The 12,263-nt window shown below is 53.5% G+C and overlaps 2 protein-coding genes across 3 annotated transcripts; one reads left to right on the forward strand and one right to left on the reverse strand.

Annotated features, from left to right (window-relative positions):
• Positions 1-227: 227 nt before the first annotated feature.
• On the forward strand, positions 228-3,112 carry PLP2 (proteolipid protein 2). The gene is made up of 5 exons (XM_028522651.2): positions 228-492; positions 1,552-1,704; positions 1,809-1,904; positions 2,399-2,489; positions 2,703-3,112. Exons 1-5 carry the CDS (start codon positions 397-399, stop codon positions 2,723-2,725), a joined length of 459 nt encoding a protein of 152 aa, XP_028378452.2. The 5' UTR covers positions 228-396; the 3' UTR covers positions 2,726-3,112.
• A 10-nt stretch (positions 3,113-3,122) lies between these two features.
• Positions 3,123-12,248, reverse strand: PRICKLE3 (prickle planar cell polarity protein 3). Of its 2 annotated transcripts, none has more exons than XM_028522951.2 (9): positions 12,117-12,248; positions 10,802-10,887; positions 9,685-9,868; positions 7,594-7,707; positions 7,141-7,278; positions 6,226-6,429; positions 5,942-6,128; positions 4,483-4,782; positions 3,123-3,931 (listed from the first exon to the last, which is right to left on the reverse strand). In XM_028522951.2, exons 1-9 carry the CDS (start codon positions 12,156-12,158, stop codon positions 3,351-3,353), a joined length of 1,836 nt encoding a protein of 611 aa, XP_028378752.1. In that variant the 5' UTR covers positions 12,159-12,248; the 3' UTR covers positions 3,123-3,350. The 2 variants fall into 2 exon arrangements, with proteins under 2 accessions (XP_028378752.1, XP_035872876.1); XM_036016983.1 differs by lacking the exon at positions 12,117-12,248 and adding an exon at positions 11,733-12,081.
• Between the last annotated feature and the right edge of the window lie 15 nt (positions 12,249-12,263).

A 12,263-nucleotide genomic window follows, 5' to 3' on the forward strand; every position in this document is an offset into this window, starting at 1 on the left:
CCTCCCAAAGGCAAGCTCCCCTCGATTCTGAGATGTAGCAGCTTCGGGTACATTTGTATTCTAAAACAGTGAAAAGTCTCGCCATTACCATTCAAAGTACCCTGAAGTGCCAAGCCTCAAAGGCTGGCATCTCCGGAGATGAGGTGCCCAGTGGCTGTGCTACGGGTGGGGACTATCCATGGCAGGCGGGGCGAGGGGGCTTCCGGGGCGGCAGCCACCTGGCCCGGCCCCCTCAGGCCCCGCCTGCTTCTGTTCGGCGTGGTGATTCACTCCCTTCTTGGCCCCTGGGCCCCCTTCCCGGACAAACGGCAGGCTAGACGGCTGGGTGTACAGTGTCCTCGAACCTGCGAGAAAGCGAGCAGATCATTGGCGCCCCTAGGGACTCTGGCCCACGCCATGGCGGATTCCGAGCGCTTCTCGGCCCCCGGCTGCTGGGCTGCCTGCACCAACTTCGCGCGCACCCTCAAAGGAATTCTTCTGTTTGCTGAGATTGTGAGAATCCCTGAACTGGCGGGTGGGCAAAGGCGGGGTGTAGTGGCTGGATCATGCGAAACCGGGCGGCCCCGGGTGAGGCAGGCGCATGGCCCGAGACGCTGGGCAGTGGGACTGGGGGGAAGTGGGTTAGTGGCGGAAGCCCGAAACCAGGGGCGCAGAGAGAGTCACTGGGGTTTGAAGAAGGTGGTTGGGAGCTGCTGGGCAAAGGGATGAGGCCAGGGGTCCATGGTGCATATGGGGGACGCCGTGGTGGTAGACCGCATAGACTCACCCATGGGCTCATTGAAGGGGTGTCAGGGGGCTGAGAGGTGGGGGGCATCCCGCGGCAGGGCGTGGCGCGGCCTAGGCACGGTCGGGCGGGCTGGCGGGGCGCCCAGGGGCGGGGCCTGTTGGGGTGGAGCCCCAAGCCTGTCCCTCGGGGTAGGGTGCTCCGCCGTTCTCCGGTTCTTTCTTGCCCTACTGTGGTGGGGTGGGAGGTCCTTAGCTATCCCGAGCCTCGTTTCTCCGCCCCCCTCAAAGTGGGCGCCGCCCTTGAGTTACTTGTAAATGGGGCGCGATGCCTTTAACCGGAGCCCTGCCCCTCCGTTGTCACTCTCACCGCTTCCCCAAGGGTTTGCCGGAGTAACTGCACGTCCCGCCCGCGTCAAGGCCCTAAGCTGGCTCCAGCAGTGCTCTCAAAACACATGGCGGGGCCACTCCCTGCAGGCCGCCCTTATCTTGGAAAAGAGGGAGGAACTGAGGTTCCCAACTCTACCCCTTATTAGCGAGGTGACCCTGAGCAAGTCACTTAACGTCCCTGTGTCTCACTTATCTCACCTATAAAATAAACATACTAATAACAGTACCCAACATATTAGGTTGTTGGGATGATTAAGTGAATTAATACTTGTACAGCTCTTAGAACAATATTTGGAACACAATGAACACACAGTAAGTGTGTAGCTATGATTATTCATCTCAGTCTTGGTAGGCACCTGAGTTTGAGACCCCTGGTTTAACCCATCCCCACAGCCCTAGGAATTGATGGAGGGCCCCTTCCTCATGTTTTCCTTCCAGATATTGTGCCTGGTGATTCTGATCTGCTTCATCGCCTCCACATCGGCATACTTCTCTCTGTCAGTGGTTGAGATGATCCTTGCCGCTGTCTTCTTTGTCATCTACATGTGTGACTTGAACACCAGGATAAAGATTATCAACTGGCCTTGGAGTGTGAGAAAGGGGCCAGAAATATTTAGGCATGGGAGGGGTCCTGACAGTTGGGATTGTCCTGGCACTCTGGACACTGACTTCCCCTTTTTCCCTACCCCTTACAGGATTTCTTCCGAGCCCTTGTAGCGGCCATTCTCTACCTGATCATCTCCATTGTTGTCCTCGTTGAGAAAGGAAATCACTCCAAAATCATTGCAGGGGTAAAAGCTGTGGAGGCAGCTCCAAAGCAAAGAAAAAGAGATTTGAGGATCTAGGGGCCATTTCTGTCTCTGCTTATGGCAGAAAGTGTGTGACCCACAGCAGGCCACACTTGTCCTCAGTGTCTGCAGGAAAGTCTGGCCCAGGCCCTGGTTTTTCTTCCAAGATCATTGTTTGCTGAAAAGGGCTATCCCTTGCCTGACACAGGATCTTTGTCAACACACTAGACTGCCATCTGCTAGAACTTTGTCTCAATGTACACTGAAGTGTGCCACTTGTATGTGGGGCCACCAAGTGGCTGTCCTGTGTTGAACAGTATTAGAAGGGAGAGTGGGGGTAGAGTCCAGTTTCCTGACCTTTTCTTGTGGCTCTCTGGCTTCGCAACCTGGGACTTTAGTCACCATCCCAGCACGGGGAAGTCCTGGAGATAGGAAGGACGAGGCTGAGTAGGCTGACCAGCCTAATTCAACCCCCTCACTTCCATCCCCACCTGCAGGTGATGGGCCTAATTGCTGCGTGTCTCTTTGGCTTTGATGCCTATTTCACCTTCCCCTTGAGGCAGCAAAGACATACAGCAGCCCCTACTGGTAAGTAAACATGTATGTGTGTGTCTATGTAGGGGTGTGTTGTTGATGGGGTTGAGGAGAGAAGGAAAGGGGTATCCCAAGGGCATGAATGCCAGCTTTGTCCTTTGTTGGTACTTATGGCTTTAGTGCCAATAAGTACCATAGGCTTCAGTATTTTTGTCAAATGGTCATATGGATGCCGCCAACTGCTTTCCATCTTTTCCTCACTTACAGACTCTGCAGATGGCCCGGTGTAGGCGAACTCCCTTCATTCCTCTCTGCAATCTGCAAATAACACTTCCATTGAAATGACTCCTCCCCAACCCTACAAACACTTCTAGCCAACTCCCAGCCCCCTAATTGGGGTAAAAGTGCCTTTATCAGAATTTGTCTTTCAGCCTGCCAATCAACGGTCCTGGGTGTGGCCACCTTGATGGCTGTGTCTAGGTCCTTCTCAAATATCCAAAAGCAGACACCAGTTCTGCCTGGACTATGCCCCCACCTCAACCACAAAATGAGGGAGAAATGTGCTTCAGATTTCACAGTTCAGCCCTTAGGTTGTGGCCCACTTCAATAAGCCTCAGCATGGAGAGGTGGTGGTTCTGTGGAGGGATAAATATAAATAAATGATAAGCAGATTGTTACACTGTATGATAATGAATAAATTAATCCTTTGATCAAATATGGATAAATCTCAAACATCAGGAGGGGCAAAATTGGGAAGGCGGACAGCTACAGCAAGGAGGTAAAAAAGCCAGGCCTGTTTTACACCAAATATTGAATTACTTCAATGGCACAGAGGGAGGAAGGAAGGGGATTTATTCTCAAGTTAGCTACTGACTTGAGAATGGAGGAATGGAACCCTCCAGGACTGCCTTGCCTTCAAGCCACTATGCAGTTCTTGTCTCTGGCCTGGCGAGGCATCCCTGGGCCCAAAATTGCAGGGGTTGGTGGAGATGGAAAGTTGGGGGCCTCCGCTGCAGTGTCCTGAGCAGGCATGGGCCTGCACAGGTGCCGGGGCAGTGGGATACGTTCCCCTAGGAAGAAGCCATCATCCTCTGAGGACTCAGAGCTGGAGCTAGAGGGTGAGCTAGAGCAAGATTCTGAGTCAGACCCGGATCCCAAGTCACACTGATGGTGGTGAAGTCTGCCAGACTTGTGGCAGTGGCGGTAGAGATGATGGTGGCTGTGGCGGCGTGTGGGGGCTCTGGGAGGGGGACTGCGAGGCCTGCGGCGCTGGGCTGGAGGTGCACTCAGGGTCCGACGAGGGCCTCCCTCAGACACCAGAGGGTCTCGGAAGCTGACACGAGGGGCACTTTGTCGACTGAAGGCACCATCTTCAGGGTCCAGCTGGCTGGGAGTCCCTGGGGGTGGCTCAGGGGCACTGCGGAGCCCCAGCTCGGGCATGGAGTGTCGGTGAGGGGCCCCTCTCAGAAAGCGGGTGGGCTCCTTGGGGCCTGCAGCTGAAAAGAGAGATGGAGGGAGTCCCTATATCTGCCACCTCCTAGAGGGGCACTGTGGAAGGGCCTTCTTTCCCCTATCATGACTGGGAAAGTGGGGCAGTGGTCAGAGAGGAGGAGCGGAGTGGGGAGTCTAGGAAATATGAGACCTGGGACAGGCTCTGAATGGAGGGGAGTGCAAGGTTGGAACACAGGAGTAGGAATGGATTGGTGTAAGGGTAAGGGGATATGGTTTTTGATAGAAGGGGCATGGAATAAGCTGGTACAGATTAGGTTTTTGATAGGGTGGAAGTTCAAGGGTTTGGAGAGGGGGAAGAGGAACTTGAACTCAGGCAGTACAAGTTGAAGTAGGGAAGGGCCCTCTACAGAAGAGGGCAGAACCAGGGTTCATGGTGGGGGGAAGTGTAGTTTGGGTGGTGACTAGGCCTGGAATGGTTTGGGGGCATGGCCAGGGATGTAGCAGGTGAAGGGTCTGGGTGTGTCACCTTGAGGGGTCTGGGGTTGGGGGAGGGGAGGACTCAGAGTGGTTGGGTAGGACTCGAGGGTTAACTCACCAGGCTCTAGCTCCGTGCTGGTGTCTTTGGTGGTGAGCTCAGACGTCCCCTCCACAGCAGAAAAAGAGGCCGTGGAGGCTGCAAGTGGTGCGGAGGCTGTGCCTGCACTCCAACTGCAGCGGCCTGGCCCTGGAGCTGTGGGCTCCGACCCCAGGCTGCAGGCTCGAGAGCAGAAGATTAGGCCACGGCGTGGCAGGAAGGGGCGGCCCAGCAGGGCTCGCCCACAATGATTACAGCAGAAGCAGCGGTCTGAGGCGTGCCAATGCTGGCCCTCATAAGTCATCTGGCCCTGGTCCAGGCCTGCGGGGACACCGCGAAGGGGAAAACTAAGGCAGAGCCCCCAGGCATGTTCCACCCCTCCCGAATGGGGCTCTTCTGCAGAAGAGGGTAGGAATCTGAGACAGGGTACCCCAAGATGCCCTCTTCCCACCACCTCTCCAAAAAACAGGCCCTTGTCTGCAGAAAGCAGGAAATTTGAGGTTTGGTCCTCACTGTAGGGTTCCTCACCCTCCTCGCCTGGAAACTAGGTGATAAATGCCCCCCCTCTTTCTTTCCCAGGTGCTCCCTCCCAGAATAGGGGGTGAGCATTTGGCTCTAAGGTGTGGGTCAGGCTTAGACAGTAAAAGGTGGCTTCAGGTGGAAGGAGAGTGGATTTAAAGAAGTCTGGGTGGTGGGGACAAGGCTTAGAAGGTAGGGCGTGGCCTTGGTGCAAAAGGAATGGATCTTAAAGAGTGGGGTATGACTTAGAAAGTATGATTTATATAGGCTAGCAATTTTCAACCTTTTTCATCTCACGGCACACATAAACTAATTAGTAAACATCTATGGCACACCAAAAATATATTTTTTGCCAATCTGACAAAAATGGGTATAATTTTGATTCATTCACACCTGAAGACTATTGCTGTGTTGGCTGTTGTCATTTTTTTTTTTTCATTTCACAATCTAAGGGAAAAGATGTCAGTGGCCTCACTAAGTAGTCAGGTATTGCACATTTTAAAAATTCTTATGGCACATCAGTGTGCCTGCCATACACACTGGTTCAAAATCACTTTTCCAGGTTGATGGAGGGGAGTCTTAGGGAATGGAGTATAGCTTAAGGGTGTAGGGGATACTGCAAGGGGGAGAAATAGGGCAGAGCCTCCCAGCACATACCACTCCTCCCGAATGGGGCTAGACTGAGAGGGTAGCCCTGAGGTACTGGGAATTAGAGGTCACTCTGGAGGTGGGCCTAGATGCATAGTGGTGTCTGAACTGTGTAGGTGGGGTTTAGAAAATATGGCCAAATGGAGGATATCAGTGATGGGACTTGCAGTGAAGGGTACAGGGCTATGGTGCTTGGGCTAGACTGAAAGTATCGTCTAGCAGGGAGAGGGCATTGGGGATGGAGAACAGGAGAAAGCAGGGGCTGCGGGCCAGCTGTTTATCCATCCCCCTGTCTACTGCCATGTTCACCCACCGATGTGCTCCCCACAGCCGTCACAGTACTCTGCATGGCGGGCCTCATAGCAGGCGCAGCAGTGGGGGCGACTCTGACGCATGACATAGCGCTGACCTCCTAGCGATGCTTCACACTCGAAGCAGCAGAAGTGACCCATGTGCCAGTGCCGGCCTTCAGCCTCCGTGCATTCAGGGGAGAAGATGATCTGGGGGGTGGGGTGCAGGCCATCTGTGGCCATCAGCAGGGCCTATCGCTGGTCCTGCCCACCCTCCACCCCCACCCCTGGGCAGAGAGGCACACACCTCGTCACAGGCTTGACAGCGTGGGCGCAGGCGTTCGGCATGGTGACGACCACAGTAGACCTTGCCAGCATGGTAGAAGTAGATGAGATCCACCAGCAGCTCCCGGCACGTAGAGCACACAAAACACTGGGGGTGCCAGCAGACACCCAGTCCTGCTCGGCTGGCGAACACTGCAATGTCCCCACCTCCAATCTGCTTCCCACACTGCCAGATGATAAATAACACTGTCACCCTCACCAAGATGGTTAGATGAGGATAAGCCAAGGTCTGTGTCATACTTGGGCCTTCCCCATGGTGGATCTTCGTGATTGGCCTTACCCATGGGGTAAATTTGAGACAGGCACTGCCTACATGGGGGAAGGAAGTGCCTTAGAAACTGACCATGCTCTTGTTGGAAACCTTAGAGACAGGCCCTATTCATTGTGGGTGGCCTTAAAGGCAAGTCTTGCCCTTGGGAGGTTGGTGAAACCATAGAAACATGCCAGGCCCAGTGGGGTAACTGTGGGGACAGACCTCAACTAACAGTAGGATCTAAGTTCAGGCTCCACCCATGGAGGAGCTTGGAGACAAATTCTACCCATCACCTTGCTCTAGGGATAGGTCCTGCCACTGGGTGGGTTCTTAAGGATAAGGCTCAACCACAAGGGGACCAGACAAACAGCCTCTGCTTTGTTGAAGGCAGGGAACTAATAGAGAAGGTCCACTGGGGCCTCCTCAGAGACAGACTGCACCCAACAGTGGGATCTGAGGGACAGGTTCCATCCACCAGGGGGCCCTACACACAGACAGCGCTGGCCAGGAAGGCCTTAGACTTTAAGGCCATCCCTGACAAATAGAGGGATAAGGACATGTGACCTGAACCCCAGGGCTTGGAGCAAAGGCACCACTCACATTTTGAGGCCCTCCATGGCTCACCTCCTCACAGATAGCCCCAGTGATGGTCACGGGGAAGATTCGCACAGTGCCACGCCCCAGATTCTCCCGTTTCCGCTGCTGGCTGAAAGCTTTGAGCTCTTTCTTCTCCTCCTCTTCCAGTGCTGTGCAGTACTGTGCCTGGGGTAGTGGAGGTTGTCCAGGCTCCCCCTGATGTCAGCCCCGCTACCCTCTTTCAAATTCCATCCATGCTCAAAAAGTTTACTTCTAGGCCTTTGTATAGCTGTTGCTTCCTCCCTGAAATACCCACCCCAGACCTCTCCAAAGTCCCAGCTGTGGTTCTGCCAAGGAATGTCCCCTGATTGCCCCTGCCCCTTCAGATGTTTCACCTCAGATCAGCTCACCTCTGATCCTGCCCATTTCTTTCCAACTGCCTGGCATTGCCCAGGCTGTTCCCCCTACATGGCATGACCCTCCTGTCTTCTCTCTCCTCACCTCACTGTCATGTGGGGGCAGCTGGTGCAGCAGCTGCTTGATTCTGTATTTCTCCCCGGGACTGTTGACATAGGGGACCTTGTCCTCTGGGAGGCAGCTGAAAAACTGGTATACCTGGGAGGATATGGAAGATGGGAGAAAACAATTGAGACTGGGGGCAATTGGAATGCAGTGGGATGATGGGTCCCTACTTCTCTGAAAAAATTAAAGTCATCAGAGGGGAATGTCTCCTGACTCCCTTCATTTCTCCTACCTACAGGCTGGATCATTTTTGTTACCTCCCAAACATGCCAAGAGTTCCCTTATGTCTTGACACCATTTTTCCCACCAGCTACTGCTCCACTTTTTTCCTCCTTCCCTTTACGGAAAAGTTCCTCAAAAGAGTTACATGCACTCACTGTTTTCACTTCCTCTTCTCCCATTCTCTCTAGACCCAATTCCAATCAGTCTTCCCTGCCCTTCCTCTGAAGCTATTCCTGTCAGGGTCATTGATGCCATCCACACTGTTAGTCATTGGTCAGGTCTCAATCCTCATCCAGCTCGACCCATCAGTAGCACTGGACACAGCTGATGACTCCCTCTTCCTGGAAACATTGTGTTCCCTTGGCTTCCAGGATACCACATTGTCCTGGGTTTCCTTCTACCACCCTCCCCCCCCCCCCAAAAAAAAACCCTATTTGGCTGCTCCTCTGTTTTTCTTTTGGTTCCTCCTCAACTAATCAACCCCTGAATGTGGGAGGGTCTTCAGGCTCAGTCCTTTGTCTTCTTGCCTCTGTTTCCCTTCACTCCCTTGGGAGTCGTATCCAATCCCATAGCTATAAATACTCTCTCATGGCTAATGTCCCACAAATACATGCCTCTAGCTCTGTGATCGATCTCTCCCTTGAGTCCCAAGCAACATGGCCACTCAGATGTCTAATGGGCATCTCAAACTCCAGATGCCAAAACCAAACTTATGCTTAGACTTCAAACACGCTCCTGCCTTGGCTTGAACTGTATCAGTTAATCCATCCACCTTTAAGGTCATCTTTGAGTCCTTTCTCTCTCACACCCACAAGCAAATCCTCTCAGCTTTTCTTTCAAAATATAACCAGAATCCGACCACCACTTACTACTTCCACTGCCAAAAGCATCGTTGGCCACCTAGACTATTGGAGTTATCTCCCTTTCACTCATACCTTGCTTCCACCCTCACTCCTACAGTCTGTTCTACACTTGGCAGCCAGAGGGATCCCATTAAATCCTAAGACAAATCACATCCCTTCTCTGCTCACAAATCTCTTGTGGCTTCTCCCTCATCAGTGTAGAAGTCCAAGTCCTTTCTGTGCCCCTCCCCCTGCCACCTCTCTGACCCCTCATCCAACCACTCTCCTTGTTGCTCACTCTGCTCCAGTGCACTGGCCTTCTCACTTTTCCTCACACATTCCTGCCTCAGGGCCTTTGCATTACCTATTCCATTTGTCTGGATCTCTCTAGCCTCAGATTTCTGCATGGTTTCCTCTTCACCTCCTTCAGGAAGTTCAAACATCATATTCTCACAGAGGCTTACCTGGGCACTCTATTTACAATCCTAACATGTCTCTACCCCCTCCCTGCTTTTCTATTCTAGACCTTTCACCATCTGATGTATTTGTATAGATTTGCTTACTGGCTGTTGCTCCCTTCAGGGATCTAACCTCTATGTGGGGGTATATATATATATATAGATGTATGTGTGTGTGTGTGTGCCCCCACATATAGTTTTGTTCATTGTTGGAGCCTGTCCTCAGTGCCTGCAACAGTGTCTGATATGCAGTAGGCACTCAATAACTGTTGAATGAATGAATCAATGGAGATGTGGTGAACCAAGTGCCAGGATAAACCCTTAGGTAAGGGTATAACAGGAGTGGGGTGAACAGAACCTGAAAAACTTGACCACTCAGGGTTCTCTGAAAGTTTTGGGGGTCAGATTATCCCTAGGTCACAAAGGGTTAAAAAAAGATAGGCACAGTCTGACCACACACCCTAGTGTTGCCCCAGAAATAGGTTTCCACTTGAGTATATGTGTGTACACCCACTGGAGAGCAACAGTGGGTGATGCCTTCTGGTCACCTGCTCCGGCTTGAGACCAGGGGGCACCCAAGCATACTCCTCTGAGGCACAGCCCGAGTCATCATCAGAGATGGAGTGGCGCTGGAAGTCTGAGATTAGCCGACACATGATGCGTTCCAGGTCCACAGGCACTGCATGCACAGCGTGCTCCTCCCGAGGGCATTTGCAATGCTGGCAGATCTTTCTGAGGGGGCCGGAGTGGGGGCAAATTACTAAAGGTTAGTCCACTTGGACCCTTCTGCAGCCCAAGGAAGTTCAATTGAGGGGCAGGAACATGCAGATTATCACTACTAAAGGACTCTGAGCCTGAGGGTGGGCTGAGAAGGGGTGGGGCTGTGAGGCTGGGCACTGGAGGTGTAGAGATGGAGCTGTGGGGTCTCAAGGCTGGTCCATTACTTTCAGTTCTGGGACCTGGGCCTGAATAGGGGTGGGGCTCTGAGGCTGAGATTGGAGGTATACATTGGGGCTTCCCCTCAGGACAGGCCCTGGGCATTGCAGAACTTTCCCTGGAGGTAGGCTCTAGCCTGTGCTGAGCCTCTGAACTTTTGGATAGGGCCCTATTTGTGGCATATTATGGGATGTTTTGGGTACTGGGATCCAGTAGGAGGATAGGGCACAGGAGTCTGGGAGAGCTGCTCCTAACTCAAGAAGGGGGCTGGGCTGCGAAGGCTGGTGTGGCTCAGTGTTGATTACCAGGTAGGGCACAAGTCTGGGTTGCAGGCTAAGTCCCCAGTTGGGGGCGTGTGAGAGGCAACCGATGGATGTATCTCTCACACATTGGTGTTTCTCTCCCTTTCTTTCTTCCTCCCTTCCCCCCTCTCTAAAAAGTGAATAAATAGTATCTTTAAAATTAAAAAAAGGGGGCTGGAGGTCAGTAGTCTGTGCTCAGGGCCCAGGACCAAGAGATAGGACTAGGAGGGCTAGGGAGGACACTTCTGGGGCTGGGCTGTGTCATGGGTGGAGCTCTCCTGCGAACGGACAATAGGGAATGAGTCAGGGGGCGGGACTCTGAATCAGAGCGTGAAGCTCTTTTCCCGATTGAGCTTCCTCTGTGGACCACGCTCATGCCCAGGGGTGTGGCCTAAATCTCTGGGGGTTCCCTGCAATAGTCACCTACCTCCAGCGGTGCAGCAGAAAGCCAGGGCACTGCTCCCTGCAGGAGTTGCAGGGCTGGCCTCGATCTGGGTCTTCTGCCTCGGGAGGCTGTAGTGGCGGGGTGGACAGCCGCAGGATACCGCCAGGCGCCAGGGGCAGGGAGGGAAAAGTCAACGCCCTCCTCTCCACTCCAGAGCCCAAGCCCGCACGCCAGGGCCTGTCTTATTAGGGCACCACTGGGCAGGCTGGGACAGCACCCAGAGCTCAGGGAAGGGGAACATAGCAGAGATAGAGGAGGGACAGCTGAGGCCACCTCCCTCTACGCCCCCTTTTCAGGGAATTCCCCTTCCCAGGTTGGCCACCAACTTCCCCCACCCAGTGGAGGATTCCCCTCCACCAAGCCTCTGATTCCTCCAGGCCTCAAACACCTCCCCCAAAACTTAGAGTACTCTCCCCACTCAGAACTCAGAGTCTCTAATCTGTATGTCTCCCCCCCACCCCCAGGCCTCTCTCCGCCCCTTCTCCACCCATAAGGCCAGCAGCACTCAAGTTCCAGGGGTAGGAGTCTGAGACCTTATCCTTACCTGAGGTCCACACGTGAACCACTCCCCCAAGCCCTAGTTTTACTCAAGGAACTGGAGAGCCTCCTCCAGGACCTCTGGAGGCCCTTGATCCATTCAGAAACGCTGCCCCAAGAAGCCTTGGCCCTTACCCCTCATATCCTGAGGCTATTCACTCCTCTGGACCACCAAACCAATGCCCCACTTAGAGACCGCTACCAAAAAAAAAAAAAAAAAAAAAGAGAGAGAGAGAGAGAGAGAGAGAGAGAGAGAGACCCTCCTGTGTAGGAAGTAAAAGTTTGTCTGCTTAAGTGGAAGCCTAGAAGCCCTCTTACCCAAAATTCCAATCCCTTGCCCCTCAGTATTGCAGCCCACAGGAGTGTAGATCCTCACCCTTCAGTTCACCTTCCACCAAGGTACAGGGGGAGGTCTCTTTCCTCAGAAGCTGGAAAGGACCCTACTCAATCCAGGAACCCAAGACCTAATCTTTTGGCCCTCAGAATCCCTTCCCATAATTCACACAAGAGGGGAGCATGCCAGGTCCTTGAGATGCTAATAAAGGTGTTCGGAGGGGCGATTAGGGAGCGTGAGCCACCAGATCTCCACGTTCCTTTATCCACAGGCTTCCAGTAGCCCCAGCCCCTCTGGTTTGGAAATTCTGGGGATGGGAATTCCCAAACCCTCTGTGGAGTGCCTCCTCAATATCCCTATCCCTTGCCCCCTCTCCTGGGCCTCAGTTTACCCTTGACCCCTGACGCTGTACTGAGTCTTGCTCACCGCACGCCCGGAGCGGCGCCTCCGGGACCCACGTACGAACATGGCGCGCCGGGTAGGGTCAAGACGGGCCGGGTCAGGAGAATGAGATCCTCGCAGTCAGGCCATCGGGCGTCCTGCTTGGAAACTCTGTTCCGTAAACCTGACACC

Source organism: Phyllostomus discolor, chromosome X (genome assembly GCF_004126475.2).
Source record: "Phyllostomus discolor isolate MPI-MPIP mPhyDis1 chromosome X, mPhyDis1.pri.v3, whole genome shotgun sequence".
Lineage (NCBI taxonomy): Eukaryota > Metazoa > Chordata > Mammalia > Chiroptera > Phyllostomidae > Phyllostomus > Phyllostomus discolor.